The 27,473-nt window shown below is 44.5% G+C and overlaps 1 protein-coding gene across 1 annotated transcript in view; it reads left to right on the top strand.

The window, feature by feature from the left end:
- ddx43 (DEAD (Asp-Glu-Ala-Asp) box polypeptide 43) overlaps positions 1-27,473 on the top strand; it is a 57,735-nt gene that overhangs the window by 14,584 nt on the left and 15,678 nt on the right. The window contains exons 3-12 of the mRNA XM_080191849.1: positions 1,835-1,973; positions 2,613-2,759; positions 2,891-2,972; positions 10,407-10,563; positions 10,660-10,778; positions 13,895-14,005; positions 14,730-14,871; positions 22,189-22,289; positions 24,055-24,142; positions 26,410-26,537. Coding sequence (XP_080047975.1) covers positions 1,835-1,973; positions 2,613-2,759; positions 2,891-2,972; positions 10,407-10,563; positions 10,660-10,778; positions 13,895-14,005; positions 14,730-14,871; positions 22,189-22,289; positions 24,055-24,142; positions 26,410-26,537 — 1,214 coding nt within the window. The remainder of the gene's footprint in view (positions 1-1,834; positions 1,974-2,612; positions 2,760-2,890; positions 2,973-10,406; positions 10,564-10,659; positions 10,779-13,894; positions 14,006-14,729; positions 14,872-22,188; positions 22,290-24,054; positions 24,143-26,409; positions 26,538-27,473) is intronic.

A 27,473-nucleotide genomic window follows, 5' to 3' on the forward strand; every position in this document is an offset into this window, starting at 1 on the left:
TTACTAGTCCAGTGACAATATCACTAAGCCACTGCCTCTCCTTTTGTTACTTAGTTCAGATCTTTGATTATTTGATGGAATAGTTATTACAAAAGCATTTAGCACAGATGTTGCCCCATCTGGCTGTGCAAGAGAGCTGGAACTGTGATTGCATAGAACTCCCACAGTGAAGAAGCAGACCATTTGGCCCATCGAGTCAGAACCGACTCTCCGATGGAGCATCCCACCTAGGCCCTAGCAACACATCCCCACGTATTTACCCACTAATCCCCCTAAGCTACAAAGGGGCAGTTTAGCCTGACTAATCCACCTAACCTGCACATCTTTGGACTCCTGTTGTACTTTGAGAACAAGTAAAGGGATACTTTGATGTAATGGGGGGCAGTCCAGGATCTAGACAGCAAATGAAAGGCACCAATATTGAGTAGAATTGTGGTGCTCAGCCTGATACTGAGTAACCTTGGTATCGAGTGACATTCAGAAGATTTAGATCAAAGAGTTCAAAATCATGTGGGGTCTGGGCAGAGTCAATAGGGAGAAACTGTTCCCAGTGGTGGAAAGATCGTGAGTCAGAGGGCAGAACTTTTAAAATAATTGGCAAAAGAAGCAGTGGCAACGTGAGAAGAACCCTTTTCAAGCATTGGGGTGGTTTCGATCTGAAATGCACTGCCTGTGAGTGGCACAGATGGGGACAGTTAAGGCCTTCAGAAGGGAATTGAAAAAGAAAACATTTCCAGGGCAATAGGGAAAAGGTCAGCATAGACTCAATGGACTGAATGGCCTCCTAGGTTGTGGCCATTCTATCATTCATCTAGTGTGTAGGCAGTCAGAAGACACTGTTGAAAATGAGGATGTTTAACTAAACATTCAATGAGAAGCTGCGCTCTACAGCAAAGACATCATTCCTCAGAACTGCACAAAATACTCCAGGTGTAGCTTCACCAATACCCTATACAATTGTAGTAAAACATCTCCATTCCAATACTCAAACCCTCTTGCTATGAACGGCAACATAACATTTGCCCCCTTTACTACCTGCTGTACCTGCACACTTTTGTTATTTGTTCATGGAATGTGGGTGTCACTGACTGGACCAGCATTTATTGCCCATCCCTGAAGGCAGTTATGAGTCAACCACATTGCTGTGGCTCTGGAGTCACATGTAGGCCAGACTAGATAAGGACAGCAGATTTCCTTGCTCAGAGGAGATTAGTGAACCAGATGGGCTTTTACAACAATTGACATTGGTTTTGTGGTCAACATTAGACTTTTAATTTCATTTTATGTAATAGTGTAGAAGCAATATTTTGTCAACTGAAAACATAAACCATCAATCCTAATATATTCATACATTCCTGAGAACAGGAGAACCACCAACTGGAGCATTGCAGTGAGTAAAAAGATTGTCTTCCCCTTGTAACAGAACTGAGGTTCTTTCATGGAATCCCTACAGTGCAGAAAGAGGCCATTTGGCCCACCTAACCTGCACATCCTTGGAGTGTGGGAGGAAATAGGAGCACCCGGAGGAAACCCACGCAGACACGGGGACGATGTGCAGAGTCCGCACACTGACCCAATCCGGGAACTGAACTCGAGCCCCTGGCGCTGGGAGGCAGCAGTGCTGACCACTGTGCCACCCATCAAATGTTAAAGGCATTCATTGTAACCAATGGTGTGAGCAGCTCAGCAGCGCTCCAAACCGAAACGCATGCGATTGTGAAAGAGATTGGAACCCGTTAACCCTGTCTGAAAATGTCAGCACAAGCAAGGACTAAAATAAGCTGCTTTGCCCCGTTGTGGAGCACTGTCTGTATTTCTCTCTTTTTCATGCTAGATATTAAAAGGAGACTTTGAAGCGGAAGTGAAGCTCTTTGGCAGCCACGCAGCCCAGCTGAAAGCCAAGGAGCTGATTGAGAATATTATTGAAAGGAGGAATACAGACGAGTGGAATGGAGCTCGGAGGACTGACCGAAGTGAGTCTGGGAGGTCTTTGTAGAAAGGTCGTGCCCTTTTTTTTGGTTGAAATGTTTGATCACATTAGATCAACTTGATTGCAAAGTTGTAGTGGGGGAGGGGGAGAAAGGGTGGGGAGCGCACGCAGTGACATGGGGTGGGCAGTGGTGGTAGTGTCATATTACCTCACCATGGGGTGGGGTTAAGGATTGCCTCCACTGATATACCAAATAGAATAATCACATTGGGGTAGCATAGTGGCACTGTAGTTGGCACTGCTGCCTCTCAGCGCCAGGGACCCGGGTTCAATTCCTAGCTTGGATCACTGTGGAGTTTGCACATTCTCCCCATGTCTGCTTGGGTTTCCTCCAGTGCTCCGATTTCCTCCCACAATCCAAAGATGTGCGGGTTAGGCAGATTGGCCGTGCTAAATTGCCCCTTAATGTAGTGGGGACTAGCTAGGGTAAATGCATGGATTATGGGGGTAGGGCGTGGGTGGCATTGTGTTCGGTGCAGGCTCGATGGGCAGAATGGCCTCCTTCTGCATTGTAGGGATTCTGTGTTGTGACAACTCATCTTAACATCCCAGATGTGAGAAGAAAGTCAGTCTGTTGGAAATCGGTATTAAATGTTTGACTTCTTTCCCCCCTTCTCTAAAGGCTTTGCACCGAAATTAAGCAGTGGCGCAAGGAGCGGCTTGGATGCTTACTCAGTTAAGTGTGGCAGCATGAATGCGCCCCGTCCTGTCATCAACTGGAACTCATTGCGGGAGAATAAGGAGAAATATGAGGCTATGAAATGGGCTGGTTAGTATTTCACTCCTGCCTCACTCCCCAACACTCTGAAACCCTGCTTACCAGTGTGGGCTGAGGCCCATTTTAAACTTGATCGGACAGAATCAGATTTACCAATAACAACTTTCTCTTTTTGCATTAAGGCCTTTCACCAATGAAAAAAAACTTCTACATTGAGGCTGAGACAGTTGTTAATATGACAACAGAAGAAGTTACAAATTGGAGGTAACGTTTTTTTCTGGAATCTAATGATACGAATTCAGAGATATGTATTCCAAAATATTTCGAGTGATTTGAACTTGACTCCAACAAGTGAAAAAAAAACTAAATGTTTCCTTTTCCCTTCTGCAAGTTCTCTTGCCATTATCTTGCCACCTGGTCTCTAGACTTCCCTGGCCAACACTCAGTGGTGCTTTTGCTAAACTGAAGCTTACAATCGGCTAAGATGCAGTATCTGCTGCATTTCTACTTTCACTTCAGAACAGATTGCTGTACAAGTGTAAAGGGTGGCACAGTGGTTAGCACTGCTGCCTCACAATGCTAAGGACCCTGGTTTAATTCCACCCTGGGTCAGTTTACGTGGGTGGAGTTTGCACATTCTTCTCATGTCTGCATGTGTTTCCTCCAGATGCAATGGTTTCCTCCCACAGTCCAGAGATATGCAGGTTAGATTCATTGGCCATGCTAAATTGACCCTCATGTTAGGGGGGATTAGCGGGATAATATGTGGGGTTACGGGAATAGGGCCTGGGTGGGATTGTGGTCAGTACAGACTCAGTGGGCCGAAAGGCTTCCATCCGTACTGCAGGGATTCCATCATTCTAAGCGTCAGTCAATGTTTGCTCTAAGCAGCCTGAATGTTCCCAGCAGATGGAGTACAAACTAGCCCCTTTCAGTTAGCTGTGCGTGCACAGCTGTGCAAAGTAGTTTCAAGGGCCTTGTCACTTAGGTGGCTGGAAACTCCAAACAAATGGCAAGGGGGTTGTGTCTCAGCGAACAAGATTCTTGCCTCTGTCGCTGAAATTTTTGTTCAGATCCTACCTCAGTGATTTAAGCACTGTTATGTGGGTGGTGGCGGGGAAAGGACCCCACTGCCGGAGGGGCAGTGGTGAGGGAGGGTACCCACCACTGGAGGGTCAGTACAGACGGAGGGACCCCACCGCCGGAGGAGCGGTGGCGAGGGAGGGACCCCACTATCGGAGGGGCGGTGGTGAGGGAGGGCCAGACTTTTGGAGGTGCTGCTTTTCAGATGAGGTGAAAACCCCTGAGGGGCTGCTCTGTCCATTCAGGTGGATGTCAAATATCTTGTGGCACTATTTTGAAGCAGAGGTTACTATCTGGTCAATGTTTACCCTTCAGTCAGCATCACTGCACCTCATTACCTGATCATTTGTTTCATTGCTGGTTTTGGGATCTTACTGTGTACAAATTAGCAGCCCAGTTACTTCCAAAGAAATCACTTAATTGTCTTTGAAGCAGTTTGGAGCATTCTAAGTTGGCACGGGTAAGGGCAGCACAGTGGTTAGCACTGCTGCCTTACAGCGCCGGGGAGCTGGGTTCAATTCCTGTCTTGGGTTGCTGTCTGTGCGGAGTCTGCACGTTCTCCCCATGTCTGCGTGGGTTTCCTCCAGATGTGCCGGTGTCCTCCCACAGTCTGAAAGACGTGCTGGTTGAGCGCACTGGCCATGCTAAATTCTCCCTCGGTGTACCAGAACAAGTGCCAGAGTTACTGGGGGATTTTCACAGTAACTGCATTGTGTTAATGTAAGCCTACTTGTGACACTAATTAATAAACTTTAAGGTGCTAAATTAATGCAGTCACTTTCCTGTATACTTGCTACATCTGCAGGCAAAGGGGAGGAGTGGCTGATCTCGTATAACTGTGCTTTAATTGATTGGGCAGTTGTACAAATCATGGATTCAAAAGCTTGAAGCAAGTAGATTTAATTCAGAGTTGGAAATTGTGGTGGTGTTTGAGTGATGGTATTTGCACTCTCACTGTTATCAGCTGTTGACATGCTCTCCATTTAATAGAATATGGCAGGCTTCTCAGTGACAGCCAAGGAGAGTTATTGCTTTTGCCATCTGTGTTTTAGTGACTTGCTTTGCCCTGACTGCTACACAAATGTCAAGTGATTGTTCTGGCAGATGTTGTTCTGTTTTGTGTCGTCAGGTCTAAGTAAAGACCTTCCTGAGTGTCTGTATTTGTTGGAAAGCTGCAGCAGGAGTGACTTGGTGTTTGTGAGGAAGGAACTGGGTCTGAGTTCCATATTCTGGCTCTGGGTCTAGGTGGACCCTTCACACAAGCAGTTCCAGGTGGATCAGGGTCAGGAGGTCATTGTCTTAAAGCAACACTCTCCATTAAACAGCCCAGTCTCTGAGGAGTCATTTTGGATAGGGAGTTGCCCCATGACCAGATGGGAAGAGCTGATAGCTGTAAAGTTATCAATCTCTTTCAGTCCCTCTCTTGGCAAGAGTGCTGTTTTTACTCTGAGCAGTTCTTGTCATCCCACCCTGAAAGAGAGCAAGCCAGACATTTGAACCTTTCAGTCCTTCCTTTGACCTGTGCTCCTTCTGTTCTGGTCATTATATTCAGCATACTGCGTGTTCATTTAAATTAAAATTGTGCAAAATATTCCCTTTTGTTATTGAAAATTAATTTGAACAAATTAGAAGACAGTTTCTTTTTTTTTGGAATTAAACAATTTCCACTTGGCTGTATTTAGGCGGCACAGTGGTTAGCGCTGCCTGGGACCCAGATTCAATTCCTGGCTTGGGTCACTGTGTGGAGTCTGCATGTCTTCCCCGTGTCTATATGGATCTCCTCCCACAGTCTGAAAGATGTGCTGGTTAGGTGCATTGGCTATGTTAAGTTCTCCCTCGTGTGGCAAATAGGGAATTTTCACAGTAACTTCATTGCAGTGTTAATGTAAGCCTACTTGTGACACTAATATATAAACTTAAAATTTAAACTTACATTGCATATTTTACCCAAAGAGCAAAGTTCACATTTTTATGTTGTAGAGTCGAGTTTATGCATAATTCTGTTTATTTTTGGTAATTAATCCAAAATTGGCGTAACTGGTGTGAATGATCACAGATTGGAGCACAAATTATGTTCAGTGCAAATCATGTTTCATGATTCGAAACAGCATCTTCGGGCTATTAAGTGCATTCCTCCCACCCCCAACTGTAAATCACCAGGGTTAAAAGTAAATCAATTGGGTAAGTTATTGGAAACATTTGATTTGATCTATAATTTTCACATAATTCCCAGGAAACTAGTTCAGCATCCACCTTTCTCAGACCATATCTTCCTAATTATGTGAAAATGTCCCACTTGGATCAGTAGCATTGAATTATAGAATCCTACAGTGCACAAGGAGGCCATTTGGCCCATTGAGTTTGCACCAAGCACAATCTCATCCAGGCCCTGTGCGCTTACCCTAGCTAGTCCCCCTGATACTAAGGGTCAATCTAGCATGGCTAATCCACCTAAGCAGCATGTCTTTCGGACTGTGGGAGCAAACTAGAGCATCCGGAGGAAACCCTTGCAGACATGAGAATATGCAAACTCCACACAGACTGCTGGGAATTGAACCCAGGTCCTAGGCGCTGTGAGACAGCAGTGCCAGCCACCGTGCCGCCCCTATGAATCTGAGCATTCTGCATAGAGCACGTGTCATTTCTGAACTGGAGTATTCATAAAGTTTCATTCCACTGACACTATTTAGTAAATAAAGGCAAATCTGCTCATTTTTTTAAATGTAGTTTTGGTGAATTTTTTTTTATTTGTGAGACATGGGAGTCACTGCTGGCCAACATTTATTGCCCGTCCCTAGTTGTCCAAGGGCAGTTGAGAATCCACCACATTACCGTGGCTCTGCAGTAACATGTAGGCCAGGTAAGGATGGTAAATTTCCTTCCTTAGAGGATATTAATGAACCAGATGGGTTTTTCTGACTATAGAGTCATGGTCATCAGTAAATTCTTAATTCCAGATTTTTTTGTATGGAATTTAAATTCCACCATCTGCCATGGTGGGATTCGAACCCAGATCCTCATAGTTAGTTGAGTTTCTGGATTAATAGCCTAGTGACAATGCCACCAGGCCATTGCCTCCCCCAATATTATAACCGCTGTTCCTTAGCCTGAGTTTGAACATGGCCCATTGGAGTGGACCAATATAGTAGTTCCTGAGGGTATAGACTGTTATCATCATCATCATTTCTAGAATCAATACTAATGCATTATTTTAATTCATCTGACAGCTTTTCTAAAATGTCATTGTTTCAATCAGAAAAGCTTTATCTTTAGGAAAAAGAATAGCTTTCGCATAATAGGTGGTGTCAAATAATTTCGTCGCAGTTTTGTCACCTCTCCCAAGCCATTCTGTAAAGAAACCATCTCTCCAGCCAGAATAGCTTCACTAGGCTCCCTTTTATCTTCCGCTGATTGTAATCCACCAACTACCCCCATCACTGTTAGTTACAGGTGTATCGTATGTTCTGATCCCTGCACACCCCCACTGTCTTCCCCCTGCAACAAGCACTGCCCACCAAATAAATCCTTCAACAAACCCACCCCTTAAATTGACCAAAATATTCCAGATGGAGTAAAGGGCATGGACCACACTCAAAGTATCTAGATTGAGGGAAGGGACTGAGAATAATTTAAATGGGGACATACCAAATATTTGAATTGAAAAAGATGAGAATTCTCTACAGAAATATCCAGGGAACACCAACAGAACATATTTATCTTCAGAAACTTGTTCTCTGCAAACAGAGAAATACGTTCAATTCTTCTGCCTTTTTCCAATTTCCCAGGAGATTGGGAAGCCCACTGTTGAGTTCCCCGTAGCAACATCTCAGCCCATCAGCATTCACTTGCCAAACAATCAAATGCTTTCTCCTGTTGTCTAAATTGTTGTGATTGTTTTAAATTTGGCATTCTTGTAGTTCTGATGAGTGCAGGGTGAAAAACTTCAGCAATCTGGCTTTTTTTAAGCAACATTCAAGCTCTGTATTTTCAGTCAAGCCACTGGCTTGCCCTCTGAGACTTCATTCTTATTCTTATTCCATCATGTATTGATAGGGTTTTCAGATACAAAGGGCCCCTATATCCACACTGTGCCACTGTCAGCAGCGAACCTATCGTTCAGTCACCATTACAGCTTATTTAACTATGAACAGCAACTTTTTAACAGCCAATAGCATTGAGAAATCAGTATCAATTTGGAAACTAGTTATTTGGATGATTCCTGGAGTTGGGACTCTTTGCCTTTAATGTAGATTCACACAACCAAATCTATTTTCTGAATGCTCCATTCTTTGTAAAATGAATGAAGAATAAAGAACTAAATCAGTGTCACCTTCGTGCTGATTCATGGGCATAATACTGAAATATCTTACCTCGGCGTGGGCCTGCGGATTAATGTGTGTTCAGGTGAATATGTATTTTAGCAACAAATTTGGCAGAGCACCTGTCATGCTCCTTTTTGAACACGCCTGCCATCTGAGCAATGGGCCTGACTGTGAGAATCCCTCTTGACCAAACTTCCTTGGATAAGTAAGTCATGGTGAGTTGTAGGGATGCCACCAATGCATGTTCCCGTTCCTGTGTTTGAGACAATGAGCCATTTTCCCATCCCAGCCGCCACCTGCATCATAGCGGGCAGGGGAAATGGACCAAGCAAAAGTCCATTGACCTCAAATGGGATTTTCCAGTCTTGCGGTGAGTATGGCCAGAAAGTCCACTGGATTAGTCCACCTAACCCAGTCGACTGCACCTTTCACTATTGCCTATTCTAGTTTGTCGAAGGTTCTTTTTGTGGAGGATTTTCTTGAGGTGGGACTGATGTCTGTCTTTTCGATAATGCCTGGCAACTCCCTGGTGATTTAGACCATAAGATATAGGAGCAGAATTAGGCCATCCAGCCCATCGAGTCTGTTCTGCCGTTCAGTCATGGCTGATAAGTTTCTCAACCCCATTCTCTCGCCTTTTCCCTGTAACCTTTGACTTTCTTACCAACCAAGAGCCTATCTATCTCTGTCTTAAATATATTCAATGCCCTGGCCTCCATAACCTTCTGTGGCAATGAACTTCATAGATTCACCACTCTCTGGCTGAAGAAATTCCTTCTCCTCTCGGTTCTAAAGGGTTGTCCCTTTACTCTGAGACTATGCCCTCTGATCCTAGTCTCTTTTCCTAATGGAAATACCTTCCCCACTCCACTCTATCCAGGCCTTTTCAGTATTCTGTAAATTCCAACGAGATTCCCCCCTCATCCTTCTAAGCTCCATCGAGTACAGACCCAAAGTCCTCAAACGCTCCTCGTACATCAAGCCTTTCATTCCCAGGATCGTTTGAGGGGATTGAGCTATGAGGAGAGGCTGAATAAACTAGGCTTGTACTCGTTAGAGTTTAGAAGAATGAGGGGAGATCTCATTGAGATGTATAAGATGATGAATGGGATGGATAGGATAGAGGTGGAGAGACTCTTCCCGCTCAAAAAAGACAGTAGGACTAGGGGGCACAGCCTCAAGATAAAGGGGAGGCGGTTTAGAACGGAGTTGAGGCGGAACTTCTTCACTCAAAGGGTGGTGAATCTCTGGAATTCTCTGCCCGTTGAAGCGGTGGAGGCTGCCTCGCTAAGTATTTTTAAGAAGCGGGTTGATGGGTTCTTGATAAGAGAGGGGATTAAGGGTTATGGGGAGAGGGCGGGAAAGTGGAACTGAGCCACAACAGATCAGTCATGATCTTATTGAATGGCGGGGCAGGCTCGAAGGGCTAGATGGCCTACTCCTGCTCCTATTTCTTATGTTCTTATGTTTCTCACGAACCTCCTCTGGACCCTCTCCAAGGCCAGCACATCCTTTCTTAGATACGGGGCCCAAAATTGTTTGCAATATTCCAGATGTGGTCTGACCTGTGGTTTCAGACCTTAACCATATTTTCTGAACAGCTGCGTTTTGATAAAATGGAAGACACATCCCTGACGTGATAGAATGGTGCTTTATATTAGAGGAGGTGATGTCCTAGTGGTTTTATCGCTGTACTTTTAATCCAGGAACTCAGCTAATCCTCTGGAAACCTGGATTCGAATCCCACCATGGCAGATTGCAGAATTTGAATTCAATTTAAAAAAAAAACCTGGAGTTAAAAATCTACTGATGAAACCATTGTCAATTGTCACAAAAACTCATCTGGTTCACTAATGTACTTTAGGGAAGGAAATCTGTCGTCCTTACCTGGTCTGGCCTATATGTAACTCCAGAGCCACAGCAATGTGGTTGACTCTCAACTACCTTTGAGCAACGAGGGATGGGCAATAAATGCTGACCAGCCAGCGACACCCATGTCCCACGAATGGATTTTCAAAAATTGCTACACTTTGTTTTTGGTTTGATATTCTACCCTCCAGCTGGTACCATGGGGAGGTATGAGGATTTTCCATTTAAAAGCAGGCAGAGTTTCATCTTCCCAGTGCCCCCTCACAACTGGTTTTAAAAACAACTCTTGGCCCCAAGATCTGAATAGGATTGGAAGGGGCTATTGGAAGCTGATGTATTCTTTCAATTTTTTTAAGAAACGTTGTGTATGTCTTAAAATGTTGACCACATGGATCTCTCTGAACTGACTCGCTCATTTTAACAGAAAGTTAAACAACAATATAATATGCGAAGACATGACCGAAAGCAAAAAGCGACCTGTTCCTAATCCAGTGCGCACCTTCCTGGAAGCTTTTCAGCATTATCCAGAGGTCATGGCCAATATTAAGAGAGTCGGGTTCCAGCGGCCAACGCCTATCCAGGTACTGAAACTTCACCTTTTATTCAACTGTTTTCCTGTATGCTGGCCATTCTGAGAGATTTAATGATGTTGTGTATGGGTTGTATTCATGTTTCAGTCTCAGGCGTGGCCGGTAATTCTCCTGGGGATTGACTTGATTGGAATAGCACAGACTGGAACTGGTAAAACCCTGGCGTATCTCTTACCTGGGTTCATCCACCTGGACCTGCAGCCAACGTAAGTGACTTGCTGTTTTCTGCGTTGCTTCCTGACACTAAAATTCCATCTCCCTTCTTCCTCTATCGTCGTTCCCATCATTAACCTTCTGTGTCCTCCACTTCCAGCCAGGCCTGAGGGAGGCATATCTCCTCCGATACACAATCAGCTGAGTACAGGAGCGGTGCACCGTGTGGTGAGGCCAACTCTGCTGCTTTTTTTGTCATGATTGTCTCTAGCAGCCTGCTGAAAACTGGCAGAAAACAACAGAAAACACACAAGCCAATAGCAATTGCATTGGCTTCACCACTTGGGCAGCACATTCCAGTCCCTGGCAATATCGAGAAACCAGAGTCAGGAGTAGAACAGGACGAAGACGAGGAATGAAAAAGCAATGGGTTAGCTGACAGAGCATGGATTGTGGGAGAGAAATTAGCAAGAGAGGAAGAGATTTCTGCAACATAGAGGTGGCACCGTAGTTAGCACTGCTGCCTCACAGGGCCAGGGACCTAGGTTCAATTCCTGGCTCTGGTCACTGTCTGTGTGGAGTTTGCACATTCTCCCCATGTCGGTGTAAGTTTCCTCCAAGTGCTCCAGCTTCATTCCACACTCCAAAGATGTGCAGGTTAGGCTGATTGGCCATGGTAAATTGCCCCTTAGTGTCAGGGGGATTAGCAGGGTAAATACGTGGGGTTACGGGGCTGGGCCTGAGTAGGATTGATGTCAGTGCAGACTAGATGTGCCAAATGGCCTCCTTCTGCCCTGTAGGGATTCTATTCTGAGGTCAAGACATCTTTATTGGAACACCATGAGGATAGATATTTAAGATTGTCTATATAGTACTTTGGAAGATTAAAAGGGTGTTCTGAGAAGTAGTTTGCATTGGTTTGCTGCATAATAGCATGAGGGTGCCAATTTGGTTTGTGCTTAACACCATTGCCTCACAGTGCCAGGGACCTGGGTTCGATTCCCAGCTTGGGTCACTGTCTGTGCAGAGTCTGCGTGGGTTTCCTCCAGGTACTCCGGCTTCCTCCCATAGTCCGAAAGATGTGCTGGTTGGGTACATTGGCCATGCTAAATTCTCCCTCTGTGTACCTGAACAAGTGTCAGAGTGTGGCAGCTAGAGGATTTTCATTGTAACTTCATTGCGGTGTTAATGTAAGCCTTCTAGTGACATTAATAAATAAACTTCAGATCAGTAACTCCTCAGTCAGAGAATTGGAAGTCTTGAACGCAGATGGATACTGAGCTATTGAGACAGTATAAGATGCAAAGTCCTTCGAGCAAAAAAGCTAAATATTTGAGAAAGGAGAATGCAGACATCAGTGGAATGGAACTGTGGGGAAAGCTAATTCAAAGTGAGATTGTGGGTGGAAAGGAGTGGGCTGAGGGAGGGGGGCGTGATGGTGTGGAGCAGGACAGAGGGGTTAGAGATAAATACGCAGTATATAATTTTTAGCCCTGACACTGGTGAAAGGGGCTCAGTTGGCCTGCCATGTGCTGTACTATTCAGTAGTTCAGTGATCATTGGAGTAACAACAAAATTGAGTCAAAAGTTCAGTGGAGAATAAAAGAACTGAACGTTTGTGTGCTTTGCCAGTTTTCAGTCAGACTGCCAGATTAACCCTGGGCTTTGCATAAACTGCAGCGTTAGTGGCTTTGCTGGAAACATTTTTTGCATTAATTGCTTGGCTTTAGCGCACACCAGAAGCATGTGACTTGAACAAGTAGACCTGTTGCAAAGACTATTATCAGGGTCGCAAATGAAATCTCCTCGCTCACCTGCTTGAAACATAGTGTTGTTGATTTCCTAGCCTGAACTCGGGACAGACGTTCCTCAACATTGGAAGCACCTTCGCTGTCACTCAGTAATGGATTGCCCGTCCGTGTTGTAGCTCTAATCTAAGCTGTTGTTCCTTTCAATTGGATCATTTGAAGTCTAAATGAGTTTGTTTTGTAGCAGGAACTGAAACCGACTCTCAGCGTGATGTGAAACCAGCACAATCACAAAAAAAGCTGCGAAAAAGTGAAACTATTGCGACCAACGCCATAGTCTGTACGTTTTAAAAATGTAAATTGGTGCAGTATATACAGAGCAAATTCAACCAGTTTCACAGCTCAGTTGTGCCACTGTGCATTGTACCATTCCTCCAGAGATTACTGACCCAGTAATCATTAATTGGTGCGATTACTTCACTGTAATCATTAATTGGTGAGATTACTGCACTAATAAGGATCACTATAGGCTTCAGGATGGCTAAATGGACAGAAGAATTGCAGATTGGAGCTAAATGCAGTGAAGTGTGAAGGACTAATACAGAAAGTCAGTATACGATAAATATCGTGACTCTGAAAAGTGTAGATGAGCGGAGAGACCTTGGTGGTCCACAAACACAACTTAAGAAATCTCACAACACCAGATTAAAGTCCAATAGCTTGTGATTCCAAATAAACCTGTTGGACTTTAACCTGGTGTTGTGAGACTTCTTACTGTGCCCACCCCAGTCTAACACTAGTTCCTGTGACTATAATCGTTAATCAATGGGGTTACTGCATTATAACCATTCCATAATTCAATTGTTAGACTTAACGTTCACTCGCTGTTGGCACTGTCAGGGCTTGTACTCATGGATAAGTCGCTCTTTTGTGGTTTTCTAACATGCTAGCAAATCAGGTACATCCTAAATAACGCCATATATTTGGTGTCAAAAATTGATGGCAGGGTGGCACAGTGGTTCACTTCCAGCCTCTGTGTGGAATTTGCACGTCCTCCCCGTGTCTGCATAGGTTTCCTCCACGTGCTGTGGATAGCTCCCACTCCAGAGATGTGCGGGTAAGTTGACTGGCGGGTTATTAATGGGATAGGGTTATGGGGACAGGGCTTGTTTGGGATGCTCTGTTGGAGATTTGGTCCAGACTCAGTGGGTTGAAGGCCTCTTTCTGCACTGTAGGGATTCTATGAAATTTCAATAATGCTGAAACATTATTCATTGTGTTGATATGAATACTCCAAAGCCTCAGCCTTTGTTATAACTGTTTTGAGACTTGCTAAGGGTCATTAGGTTGATCAAGGCTATCCTCCTATCCCATTGGATTATGCCATGCCTGTACTCCATAACAGCTTCCTTTCTATCTAGGCTCCGGGAGAAGGTTGATGGCCCTGGGATGTTGGTCCTCACTCCAACTAGAGAGCTCGCTCTTCAGATACAGGAAGAGTGCAACAAGTACAGTTACAAAGGAATTAAAAGGTACTGATGATAGCTGTGCAATAGGTGATGCTAACAGCATTTTTGTACCCATTACCTCCAGATTTTTGTGCACGAGCCTTGCCATACCTTTCCTGATAAAGCAGGCACTGAGTTTACAGGACATAGAGTGGTAAAGGAAGGACAGTCTGGCTAACCAGTGCATTTTGCCTGCTGATTTATCAAATGTCAGACTCCATTCCAGTGATAGATTTTACATGTCATGAAAGTTAGTGGGAAATCAAGATAATCTCCATGGGAATTCAGGCTCAAAATCAAGACAATCCCATTGGGGAATTCAGGCTTCCAACCAGGACAATCTCATTGGGAATTCAGGACCCAAATCAGAACAATCTCAGTGGGAATTCAGGCTCCAAATCAGTGCAATCATAGTGGGAATTCGGGCTCCAAATAAGGACAATCATAGTGGGAATTCAGGCTCCAGATCAGGACAATCTCAGTTGAAATACAGGCTCTAAATCAGGACAATCTTAGTGGAAATTCAGACTATAAATCCAGACAGTCTCAGTGGGAAATTTAGGCTACAAATCGAGACAATCTCAATGGAAAATTCAGGCTCCAGATCAGGACAATCCCAGTAGGAATCCAGACTCCTGATTTCATTCATCTGAACAGGAGATTTTGTTTTGCACCCTTGCATGTCTTTGAACATATTTAAATATTCTCATGTTCCCTGTCAATCCATGTCAGACATTGAATTTTTCAGCATGTGTATTTATGGAGGAGGAAGCCGTAAAGATCAGATCAATGTTGTTACAAAAGGAGTGGATATAATCATCGCAACTCCCGGACGGCTGAATGATCTTCAAATGAACAGTTATATCAATCTGAAGAGCATCACTTACTTGGTGAGTGAACAGGGGAAGAGAGGCAGAATCTAACCCAGTCTCTGCCATTTTCACAAGGAGCTTGTATTTTACAAGAGTTCCTCTGAATCTGCTTTTGATCTGGGCGCTTATGAGATCCTGCATGTGATTTGCAATGAGGGAAACAGTCACAGAACTGATTCCAGAGTGAGGAATTTCTAATTCCCCTTCCATCCTAAAGGTAGCACAGCGGTTAACACTGCTGCCTTACAGTGCTAGTGACCTGGATTCTATTCTCCCCTCAAGTGACTGTCTGTGTGCATTCTCCCCATGTCTGCATGGGGTTCCTCTGGGTGCTCCGGTTTCCTCCCAGTCCAAAAGATGTGCAGGTTAGGTTGATTAGCCATGCTAAATTCTCCCTTAACATCAGGGGGATTAGTGGGGTAAATATGATGGATTACAGGACTAGGGACTGGGTGGGATTATGTTCAGTGCAAACTCAATGGGCTGAATGGCCTCCTTCGGCATTGTAGGAATTCAGTGATTTCTGTGATTCTATAATTGGCCTCATTCATGTCGGATGGTATTTTCTTTAATTCATTTGTGGGACGTGCGCATCACTGGCTGGCCAGCATTTATTGTCCATCCCTAGTTGCCTGAAGGCAGTTAAGAATCAACCACATTGCTGTCGCTCTGGAGTCACATGTAGCCCAGACCAGGTAAGGATGGCAGATTTCCTCCCTAAAGTACATTAGTGAACCTGATGGGTTTTTCCAACAATCGACGATGGTTTCATGGTCATCATAGATTCTTAATTCCAGATTTTTTAAATTGAATTCAAATTCCACCCTCTGCTGTAACAGGATTCGAATCTGGATCCCCCAGAATATTAGCTGAGTTTCTGGATTAATTAACAGTCTAGCAACAATACCACTCGCCATCACCTCCCCGTTAATCTGTAGGTGCTGATATGTTTGAAAAATGTAACCAGGCTTGATAAGTCAGTTCCTTTACAAGACAAAACCTTAAGACGAGAACTTTGACTAAATTGCGTTAAGGCAGACTGTCATCAAGACCCCTATCTTTAGGGACGGTTGCAGGAACTGGTGGGGGAGCATTGGCCACAGCTCCTCAATGTGGATTGCAAGCCTCATCTACGTTGGCCCATCTTATGGAATACAATGTTGGCAAGTGTGAGGTTATCCACTTTGGTAGGAATAATAGTAGGAAGGACTACTACTTACAGGGCGAAAAGCTGCAGCATGCTATGGTGCAGAGGGACCTGGGGGTCCTTGTGCATGAGTCGCAAAAACCCAGCCTGCAGGTGCAGCAGGTGATCAGGAAGGCAAATGGGATGCTGGCCTTCATAGCGAGGGGGATTGAATATAAAAGTAGGGAGGTCTTGCTGCAACTGTACAGGGCACTGGTGAGGCCGCAGCTGGAGTACTGTGTGCAGTTTTGGTCGCCGCACTTGCGCAAGGATATTTTGGCCTTGGAGGGAGTGCAGGGGAGGTTCACTAGGCTGATACCGGAGATGAAGGGGTTGAACTATGAGGAGAGGCTGAATAGACTGGGCTTGTACTCGTTAGAGTTTAGAAGGATGAGGGGGGATCTCATTGAGATGTATAAGATGATGAAAGGGATGGATAGGGTTCAGGTGGAGAGGTTCTTCCCGCTCAGAAAGGACAGTAGGACTAGAGGACACAGCCTCAAGATAAGGGGGGGCGCAGTTTAGAACGGAGTTGAGGAGGAACTTCTTCACTCAAAGAGTGGTGAATCTCTGGAATTCTCTGTCCGTTGAAGTGGTGGAGGCTACCTCACTAAATATATTTAAGACGCGGGTAGATGGGTTTTTGGTAGGCAAGGGGATTAAGGGTTCTGGGGAGAAAGCGGGAAAGTGGAACTGAGCCACTTCAGATTAGCCATGATCTTATTGAATGGCGGGGCAGGCTCGAAGGGCTAGATGGCCTACTCCTGCTCCTATTTCTTATGTTCTTATTTACTTTTAAACAGGATTCCTGCCTCACAGCCAGGCTAATTAATCTGATCCCTGGCTCCAAAGAGGGTGCCTGATGGCAGGGAAGAAGGTAATGGGGAGAGGTTGGATTCAGGGAATGGGCCAGACTGAAGCAGTCCGCCTCTTCCCGGCCCTTAAGAAGTGCTGTAAAGGCATTTGCCTTTCTACAAAGAAATCCTCCTGTAATAAGTCTTCAGTAAAAAGTCTGACAACACCAGGTTTTAGTCCAACCTATTTATTTGATAATATACTCGCAAGCTTTCGGGTTAGCCCCTTCGTCAGGTGAACTTCGTCAGGGGCTAACCCGAAAGCTTGCGAGTATATTATCAAATAAATAGGTTGGACTAAAACCTGGTGTTGTCAGACTTTTTACTGTGTTTACGCCAGTCCAACGCCGGCATACCCACATCATAAGTCTTCAGTGGCAGAAGTCCTTTCACCAAAATCACTTCATTTATAATTCCAACATCAGTACGCTGAGTGCTATCAGTCAGTAGTCTACCTTTGAGCGTGCGAGAGGAACTGACACTCCCAAAAAAGACTCCCTAATTAGCCCATCAATTGACTCCTTAAGTAGGGAGTTAAGTGGGGTGGCACAGTGGTTAGCAATGCTGTCTCACAGGGCCAGGCACCCGGGTTCGATTCCCGGATTGTCACTGCCTGTGTGGAGTTTGCACGTTCTCCCGTGTCTGCGTGGGGGTCCTCCGGGTGCTCTGGTTTCTTCCCACAGTCTGAATGACGTGCTGGGTTAGGTGCATTGGCCATGCTAAATTCTCTCTCAGTGTACCCAAACAGGCGCTAGAGTATGGTAACTTCATTGCAGTGTTAATGTAAGCCTACTTGTGACTAATAAATAAGTTTTAACTTTTAGTTCACACTGTAATAGGCCAACCTCAATGGCCTGACTGAAGTCATTGCACCTCCTCCATTTTGGAAATTGCAGCTGGCCAGTGTGAAATCTGACTAAACGTGAGCTCTGCGGCCTTGTTGTAATATTTAAACACACCCCATCCCACCACAGGGGTGGCTTGGTTGTCTGACCAAAATTCACGCCCGCCCCCCACCCCCCCAACTCCAGCATCAGACCTGTGTCTGTTAAACCTGCAGAGTTTTAGATTTTTATTTTGGTTTACATCTTACTCCACTCCAACCCACCTCTTGGAGTTAGAATGACATCCCACTTCCCCCCTCCTCTTCGAGGTGCTGATTTTATTGTTAATACTCTGAAAATCATTGTTTTCCTCTTTGGCTGAAGCAGTTTTGGCCCAGTTAACTTCAATCTCATTATTTTCATCCCCTGAATAATATGTTAAATATTTAAGTATACCTGTGGTGTATCAAACATGCCTGCACTTCTGTTCTTTCAACCAGCCAATGCCTTCTTACTTTAAGTATTTTCTGAGCACCAGAACATTAACAATGGGTTTTGAATGGTTTCCACGACCTCCTTTTATCAGAATCTTGCCCTGTGTGCCTTTCTTTAAATAAATTTGCAGTGGGGAAGAGTTAAAATAATCTTCTGATCTAAGCTGTGTGTGGAGAGTAGCAGTTCTGGCCTCTCCCCATGTATTAGCGAGTTGCAGAGTGTATTAGGCAGTGGGATCAATGTTTTCCCAGAGCAAAGCTTTATTCTTGATGGTTTGTTCCAGTGTTACAGTTTTGATGACAGTGTTACAGTGGCTAATTGCTCCCGCTTTCTAAAGATGGGAAAAAATTAAATTGATCAGCATTATCTGGCTGTAAACAGTCTCCCTTTAGCACAACAGGACCTTTTACCTGGGGCAGTGCCCAGGGAGCGCCATGCTTTCGTAGGGGCAGCACTGAATCACTGACCACTGCTTTCATTGTCTCTGGTGGAATCTTGCTCTGTGTTTGCCAGAAAACTGTGCTATTCTGGTCGTCACATTATCGAAAGGATGTGATTGTACTGGAGGGGGTGCAGAGGAGATTCACCAGGATGTTGCCTGGAATGGAACATTTAAATTATGAAGAGAGGCTGGAGAAGTTTGGTTTGATTGGAGCAGAGAAGCCTGAGGGCGACCTGATCGAGGTGTATAAGATTATGGACAGGCTGGATAAGGAGCAGCTGCTCTCCTTAGTTATAGGGTCAGCCACAAAAGGACATAGGTTCAAGGTGAGGGGCAGGAGGTTCAGAGGGATGTGAGGAAAAATGTTTTTACCCAGAGGGTGGTGACGATCTGGAATGTACTGCCTGGGAGGGTGGTGGAGGCGGGATGCCTCACATCCTTTAAAAAGTATCTGGATGAGCACATCATAACATTCAGGGCTGTGGGCCAAGTGCTGGTAAATGGGATTAGGTGTGAGGTCAGGTGTTTCTAATCTGTCGCTGTGGACTCGAAAGGCCTCTTCTGCGCTGTATGATTTTACAAAGTGTAATTTGTTCTCACTGTCAAAATCATCCCAGATTTGCAGTTTGAAAAGAGGTGAAGCTGGATATTGCAGTCATACTGTGCGACTTGTTCTTTACCAGAATGAAAAGTTACAGAGAGGAATGAACTGGCTTTCATTTAGCTCCCTTCAAATCCCCTACTCTGTGTAGTACACCTTGGGATCGTGTACATCTCATCTGAGAAACAGTACCTCCAACATGGTGCTCCCTCAGACCGTCCCTTTGACCATCCATCCGACAATGCTTCGCTCCCTCAGACAGTTCCCTGGGTGCTCAGTGACTGTGTTAAGACCGGCTAAATTCATTTCATATGGGAGGGACTCTGCCAGCCAGCAGATAATGGGGGTTTCAGTCCAAGCTTGTCAGTATCTCAGTTATTAACACTGGACATCACGTTCGTGAATCACATTACTGTTTATGTTAGCCAGCCCTTAATAGGATTTTAGTCGGGATGTATCTAACAGTATTAAAATGTGGGAGGTGATGACAATGGATTCATTCACCAAAGGTGAGTGAGATTTCTGGCATTATTTCCCCAGCAGGTGGCATTTTATTCCAACCTCTCATCCGAGTTTCAGCAGTTTTCAGTTTCCCAAAGGCAGTTATACTGAGGTACAATGTACGTGCCAGGCAACTTTGACAAAGAGGGTGGTCTTCACATCAGTCTGGATGGTAACTCTCTCTTCCAGAGAGAATGGGCACTGGGGGCACAGACTGGTAGCGGTCAAAGTAGAATACCTTCTCCTTTCAGCTCAAGGGCAATGGACTATTCAATACATGTGGACTATTCAATACATGTTGACTAGTCAATCTCCCCTGGATATTGCTGCTGGAGTTCCTCGGAGTAGTGTCCTAAGGCCAACTATCTTCAGCAGCTGATGATGTGTCAGGCAATGACTATCTGTGAGAGGCACCTCTCTCAGACACACAACACCACTGCTGAATTCCCCTTCAACCTCCTGGGGGGGCCACCATTGGCCAGAAATTTAACTACACCAGCCATATCAGTACTGAAGCTACAAGAGCAGGTCAGAAGCTAGGTGAGAAACTTACCTCTTGCCTTCCAAAAGCCTTTCCACTATCTACAAGGTACATGTCAGGAATGTGATTGATGGACCACTTCCCACCCATCTGGGTGAACGTGGCTGCCACAAAGGAAACCAGTGAAATTCAGTTAATTTTGTGTGATGCAGTATTGCTGGCTGACCCAGTAATTATTGCCCGTACTTAACCACCCTCCATTTCAGAGGGCAGTGAAAACTAAGGACAAAAACAATTCTACCTTAAAAGGCCCACAGTTGCTAAGCCACTACTAGTTCTATTTACTCATCATACCATAACCCTCTTTAAGCACAATTAAAACCAACCCTCACACATACAAATATCTTTGTACAGCATAAATCTAAAAGTTTTACCCTTCCAGGTATAGAAATATTAAGCCCACCTAAAATTAAACCTTATTTCTAATGTTTACCAATACAAATATTGATCACTTAAAAGTTGCCTTTGTTGTCCTAACACTATTAACAAAATAAATTTCTGTATGCGCTTTTATTGTAGATACTGCACTGCAAGTGTAATGCTGTTGGTACACATCCTGTCACCACTGGCAGGGAAGTTTAATTATAGCAGGACAAGTGTGTTTGGACACTTTCCATTAGAAATGTGGAGACTGGAATGTAGAAAGTTGGCAGGAAGTGTTTTCGAGTTCCCTATTCTGTGAATGTGGTATGCTAACTATCCTTGCCAGTAATCGTGTTCAAATGTTCAGTGATTGCATTGCTATATTTCACCTTGGGCACCACTGCAGGTCAGATATTGAGTTTTGAGATTTGTAATGATTTACACTTTCTTGCAAAAACACTGGCATTTATTGCAAAGAGACTGGAGTATAAAAGTAGAGAAGTGTTGCAACTGTACAGGGTGTTGGTGAGACCACAGCTGAAGTATTGTGTCAGTTTTGGTCTCCTTATTTGAAGAAGGATGTAGTGACATTGGAGGCAGTTCAGAGGACATTTACCAGTTTGATTCCAGGGATGAAGGGGTTGAACGTTGAGAGATTAAACAGTTTGGGCTAATACTCACCGGAATTTAGAAGGATGAGAGGGGATCTGATGGAGGTATATAAAATTTTAAAAGGGATTGATAAAGTAAATGTAGACCAACTGTTTTCCCTTGTGGGGCAATCTAGAACAAGAAGTCACAGGTATAGGTTGAGAGGCAGTAGATTTAAAACTGAGGTGAAAGGAACTGCTTCTCCAAGAGGGAGATGAATTTGTGGAACTCGCTGCCCCATAACACGGTGGAGCCTGAATCATTGATTGGTTTCAAGAAAGAAATAGATATATTTCTAATAAAAACGGATAAGGTGATACAAAGAAAGATAGGTGGATTTGAGACCAGGGAGCAATCAGCCATGATTTGATTGAATGGCGGAGCAGGCGCAAAGGACTGAATTGCTTAACTCCCATGTCCCTATGTTCTCTCTGAACACAGTTTTGTTATAATGGTACCCTATGATCTTTGGGCGTTAATAGCTGGGCCCCTTGAAAAGGGCATTGCCACTCTTTCCTGTATAATTCATTTGTGGGACATGGGTATCATTTGGCTAGGTTAGCATTTATTGCCTCCCTGTTGCTCCCTCGAAGAGTGATGAAGTGTCTCCTTGGACCACTGCAGTGCCTGAAGTGTAGGTACACCCTCTGTGCTGTTAGGGAAGAAGTCACATTGTTCCAGTGCTCTATAGAGTCCTCATCATGCTGCATTCAACACTGGATGCCACATGCTGGATAGATTCAGCCTAATTGTATCTCACAGGGAGCTCCTTGTTGTTTGAATGCCTGTTTGACAAAGAAATAAGTTATTTCTACTTGAGTCATTTGAGTAGAGAATGACTTGTGTTGAATAATCTTTGTCTATTTCTCTCTAACAGGTGCTGGATGAAGCAGATCGAATGTTGGATATGGGATTTGAACCACAGATTATGAAGATTCTTTTGGACATACGACCTGACAGACAGACCATTATGACCAGGTAGAAAAGGATAAACTGGCTTCCTCAGCACCCTAGTGGTAATCCGTCAAAATTTCCAGTTAATTGATCTTCCTAATTGATCAAGGCCTCCTCACTGGCCACTGTGGTACTATTGCCCATTTCCCTGGCTGGGAATTGGGGGAGGAGGTCTAGTTTGATTCCCTTCACTGGTTATCAACATTTCTAGGATTAGGCTGTCCCTGATCCCTCCTTTCTGCTTGTGTAGCTCACTCATTAGGCAGCGATATCAGACGGGGTAGTAAATAAATGCAGGCCTAACCAGTGGCACCCACATGCCATAAATTAACTCTAGGTGTGGAACCATACCCTAACATCGAGCATCATATTTGGAACGACCGAGGGAAGTCATGTTGGAGTTATAGAATCATAGAATCTGTACAGTGCAGAAGGAGGCCGTTCAGCCCATCGAACCTGCACCAACCACAATCCCACCTATGAATTTACCCTAGCTGGTCCCCCTGACACTAAGGGGCAATTTAGCATGGCCAATCCACCTAATCTGCACATCTTTGGACTGCCGGAGGAAACCCATGCAGACGTGGAAAGAACATGCAAATTCCACATAGACAGTGACCCAAGCTGGGATGCTAGCCACTGTGCCAACCTACCACCTAGTTGTATAGAAGTTTGATGACGCCACAGCTAGAGTTCAGTGTGCAGTTCTGGTTGCCACATTATTGGAAGAATATGATTGCTCTGGAGGGATTGTAGAGGAGATTCACCAGGATGCTGCCTAGGATGGTGTATTTAAGTTACAAAGAGAGATTGGATAGAGTTGCATTGTTTTAGTTAGAGCAGAGAAGACTGAGGTGTGACCCTGTTGAGTGTACAAGATTATGAGAGAAATGAACAGAGTGGATAAGGAGCAGCTGGTTCCCTTAGTTGAAGGGTCAGTCACAAGGGAACATAGGTTCAAGGTGAGAAGTTTTGGGGGGGATGTGAGGAAAAATCCTTTTACTGCACACTGAACTCTAGCTGTGGCGTCATCAAACTTCTATACAACTAGGTGGTAGGTTGGCACAGTGGCTAGCATCTCAGCTTGGGTCACTGTCTATGTGGAATTTGCATGTTCTTTCCATGTCTGCATGGGTTTCCTCCAGGTGCTCCACTTTCCTCCGGCAGTCCAAAGATGTTAGGGTGTGGTTCCACACCTAGAGTTAATTTACTCGGAGGGAGGCGATGGTCTGGAATACGCTGCCTGGGAGAGTGGTAGAGGGGAGTTGCCTCTCTTTTAAAAAATATCTGGACGAGCACTTGGCACATCATAAGGTTCAGGCCTATGGGTCAAGTGCTGGCAGATGGGATTAGGTGGGAGTTCAGGTGTTTCTAATGTGTCGGTGCGGACATGATAGGCCAAAGGACCTCTTCAATGTTATATGATTCTATGATACAGTAAGAAGTCTCAACACCAGGTTAATGTCCAGCAGGTTTATTTAGTAGCAAACGCCACTAGCTTTCGGAGAAACCTGGTGTTGTGAGGACTTCTTACTGTGTTTTCCCCAGTCCAACGCCAGCATCTCCACATCATGATTTTATGATAACCAGCATCAATTCAAAGCTTTGATGGAAATACTGAAGCTGGGTGGGTTGAAGACAGAGAACGCTTGAGCACTATATACATAGATATGTTGCTATGTTGTGCTGGAATCAACCACATGTCCCCATCTTTGCAGCACTTAGCTTTGTGTACTGGCAAAGTTTTGATTACCACTATTTTCTGTTAACCCTTCTCCTCCTTCTGCAGTGCAACGTGGCCTGATGGTGTTCGGAGATTGGCAAAATCCTATCTGAAGAATCCGATGATGGTTTATGTCGGAACTCTGGATCTGGCAGTGAGTGCAGCAAAATAAGTATTTTGGTTTTGTTTGCGATCTGTGAAACTTTCAGAAGGTTACCATGATTTACATTGTGTCACCACACAGTAAAAGTAAGCTCTGCGGATCAGTGGAGAGCCTTGATGATTTTAGTTTGATAAAGAAGGTTATTGCAGGTTAAATCGAACACTGAGTCACAGAGGTTACAACACGGAAACAGGTTCTTCAGCCCAACTTGTCCATGTCACACTTTTTTTTGTAACCACTAAGGTAATCCAATTGCCCCATATCCCTCTATACCCATCTAACCCATGTAACTGTCTAAATGCTTCTTAAAAGATAAAATTGTACCAGCCTTTACTACTACTTCTGGCAGCTTGTTCCACTCACCACCCTCTGTGTGAAAAAATTGCCCCTCTGGGCACTTTGGTATCTCTCCACTCTCACCTTAAACCTATGTCCTCTCGCTTTCGACTCTTCTATCTTTGTGAAAAGATGTTGACTATCTAGCAGATTTATACTCCTCATTATCTTATAGACCCCTATAAGATCACCCCTAAGTTTCCTATGCTCCAGAGGAAAAGAACCCCAGTCTATCCAGCCTCTCCTTATAATTCAAACTATCAAGCCCCAGTAGTACTTCAGTAAATCTTTTCTGCACTCTTTTTCTAGCTTAATATCCTCTCTCTAATAGAGTGACCAGAATTGTATGCAGTATTCCAAGTGTAGTACACAAAGCTGCACTAACCATTGTAGCTGACATTCCCAGAGATTAAAAATGGTTTAAAGAACTAGTCTGGTGGCTGGATTTGAAAACTGGCAACTAATAACTCGCAGTTAGCATGAAATCCATTGTGTGGGCAGTACAGACCCTTTGCCAAACAATTTCAGCCATCAGCACAGGCTGAGTGTTATAACCAGCTTCAGAAACAGGATCGAGTGCAAAAAATGTGCAGATTGGTTGGATTGGCCATGCTAAATTGCCCCTTAGTACCCCAAAATATGTAGCTCAGATGGAATTAGCTGTGGTAAATGTGTGGGGTCGCAGGGCTAGGGTATGGGGAGAGGACTTGGATAAGATATTCTATCAGAGAGTTGATGCAGACTCAATAGGCTGCATGGTGTCTCTTGCCCTATCAGGACTCTGAGGGAGGAGTCCTGGATAAAGGGACGTAATCTTAAAATTGGAGCCTGGCTCTTGAAGTGTGAAGCATTTCTGCATACAATTCCAGTGGAAATCTGAACTTCTGGTCCTTGAAAAATCAATGGATGTGGTAGGTTTGGGGTTGCTGAGGGGGGTGTTCCTGGATTAGGTGTGTGTATTCATACATCTGATTCAGCCTGGAAGTCCGTTTCTGATGTGCAGTGGAAACCCATGAGATAAATTGACTAAGCAAGGAATTGATATATAATTAAAAGTCTAAATTCTACTATCCTGGTGGGAGACATGGTGAAAGGATTGCCATGAGAGATGGTGCCAGCCCTTCGACTAATATTCTCTTCATAAAAACAGATTACTGCGGATGCTGGAATCTGAAACCAAAGGAGAAAATGCTGGAAAATCTCAGCAAGTCTGGCAGTGTCTGTAAGGAGAGAAAAGAGCTGACGTTTCGAGTCCAGATGACCCTTTGTCAAAGCTAAAAGCTATAGAAAGTGGGAAGTATTGGGAGCATAGAAATATCCCCCACTTTCTATGTCTTTTAGCTTTGACATAGGGTCATCTGGATTCAACATCAGCTCTTTTCTCTCTTCTTACAGATGCTGCCAGATCTGCAGAGATTTTCCAGCAGTTTCTCTTTTGGTTTCAGTGCTCCCTTCATGTTGGGAAAGCAGCTTGACTGGATCTATCTTATGGTGCCAAAGATAATACGTGTGTATTATAATTAAATCATCGCAGTGAACATGTGCACGGGCAGCATGGTGGCACAACGGTTAGCGCTGCTACCTCACAGCGGCAGGGAAACCGGGTTCAATTCCAGCTTTGAATCACTGTCTGTGTGGTGTCTGCATGTTCTCCCATATTTGCGTAGGGTTTTGCCCAGGTGTGCTGTGCTTTTCTTCCACAGTCCAATGTTGTGCAGGTTAGGTTGATTGGTCATGATAAATTGCCCCTTGGTATCAGGGAGACTAGTAGGGTAAATATGAGGGGGTTACGGGGATAGAGTGGGATTGTTGTTGGCACAGGCTCGATAGGCCAAAACATGCCTCCTGGACTGTTGATTCGATGTTATACACAGGTAAAAGTCGAAGAGTGCTAAGAAGATAAATAATCTTGTTTCTCTTAGGCTGTGGAGACAGTGGAACAGAGTGTCCTGGTTATCCCTGAAGAAGACAAAAGAAGCTATACACTGCACTTCATTGAATCCATGAACCCCAAAGACAAAGTCATCATCTTTGTGGGAAGAAAGCTTACGTACGTTCAGTGTTAGCAGAGTGGGACTAACCATCCGCTTTTCCTCAATTCTCCTCTTTGTTATACTGAAAATCTGAAATGTTAGAATTCTGGAGGTTCTGGGGGCTGGTTGCACTGACTCAGACTGCCTTGATACATTTATATTTCATCAGGGTATTTAATGCCCCTGCAGGGAGCAGGATCACAATCTGTTGTGCAACAGTCCAGCTCTGGATGTGGCAGTGATTTTTACACCTTTCATGACCTCAGGATTTCCAAAAGCCCTTCACAGTCCATGAAGTACTTCTGAAGTGTGCACCCTATTGTACAGCAGGAAACGCAACAGCTAATTTGCAAATAAGATTCCACAGCGCTATGTGATAATGATCAGGCTTGTTTTAGTCAGCTTGGTTGAGGAATAAATAATGGCCAGAATAACAGGGAAAATTCACCTCACTGCAGTGAGGCTGGGAAGAAAGGATAGTGTCAAAGGTTGTCAGAGGCTACGTGGGAATATAGATCAGTTGCAGATATAGGCAGAGGAACAGCAGATAGATTTTAATGTGAGGTGCTGTACTTTGGGAGATCAAATGTTAAGGGTAAGAATCCAGTTGATGGCAGGATCCCAAACAGCTTTGATATACAGAGGGATCTTGGGGTTTGTGTCCATAGCTCCCTGAAAGTGGCTACACAAGTAGATAGGGTACTCGAGAAAGGCATATGGCACGCTTGCCTTTATTGGTCGGGGCATTAGGTAGGAGAGTCTGGATGTCATGTTGCAGCTTTATAAAACTTTGGTTAGGCTGCACTTATTGCATTCAATTCTGGTCACCACTTTGCAGAAAGGACGTATGGAGGCTTTGGAGAGGGTGCAGAAAGGGTTTACCAGGATGTTGCCTGGATTAGAGGATATGAGCTATAAGGAGAGGCTGAACAAATTAGGGTTGTTTTCACTGA

The sequence above is a fragment of the Carcharhinus amblyrhynchos genome, chromosome 7, assembly GCF_965287045.1.
Source record: "Carcharhinus amblyrhynchos chromosome 7, sCarAmb.v2.hapA, whole genome shotgun sequence".
Taxonomy (NCBI): Eukaryota; Metazoa; Chordata; class Chondrichthyes; order Carcharhiniformes; family Carcharhinidae; genus Carcharhinus; species Carcharhinus amblyrhynchos.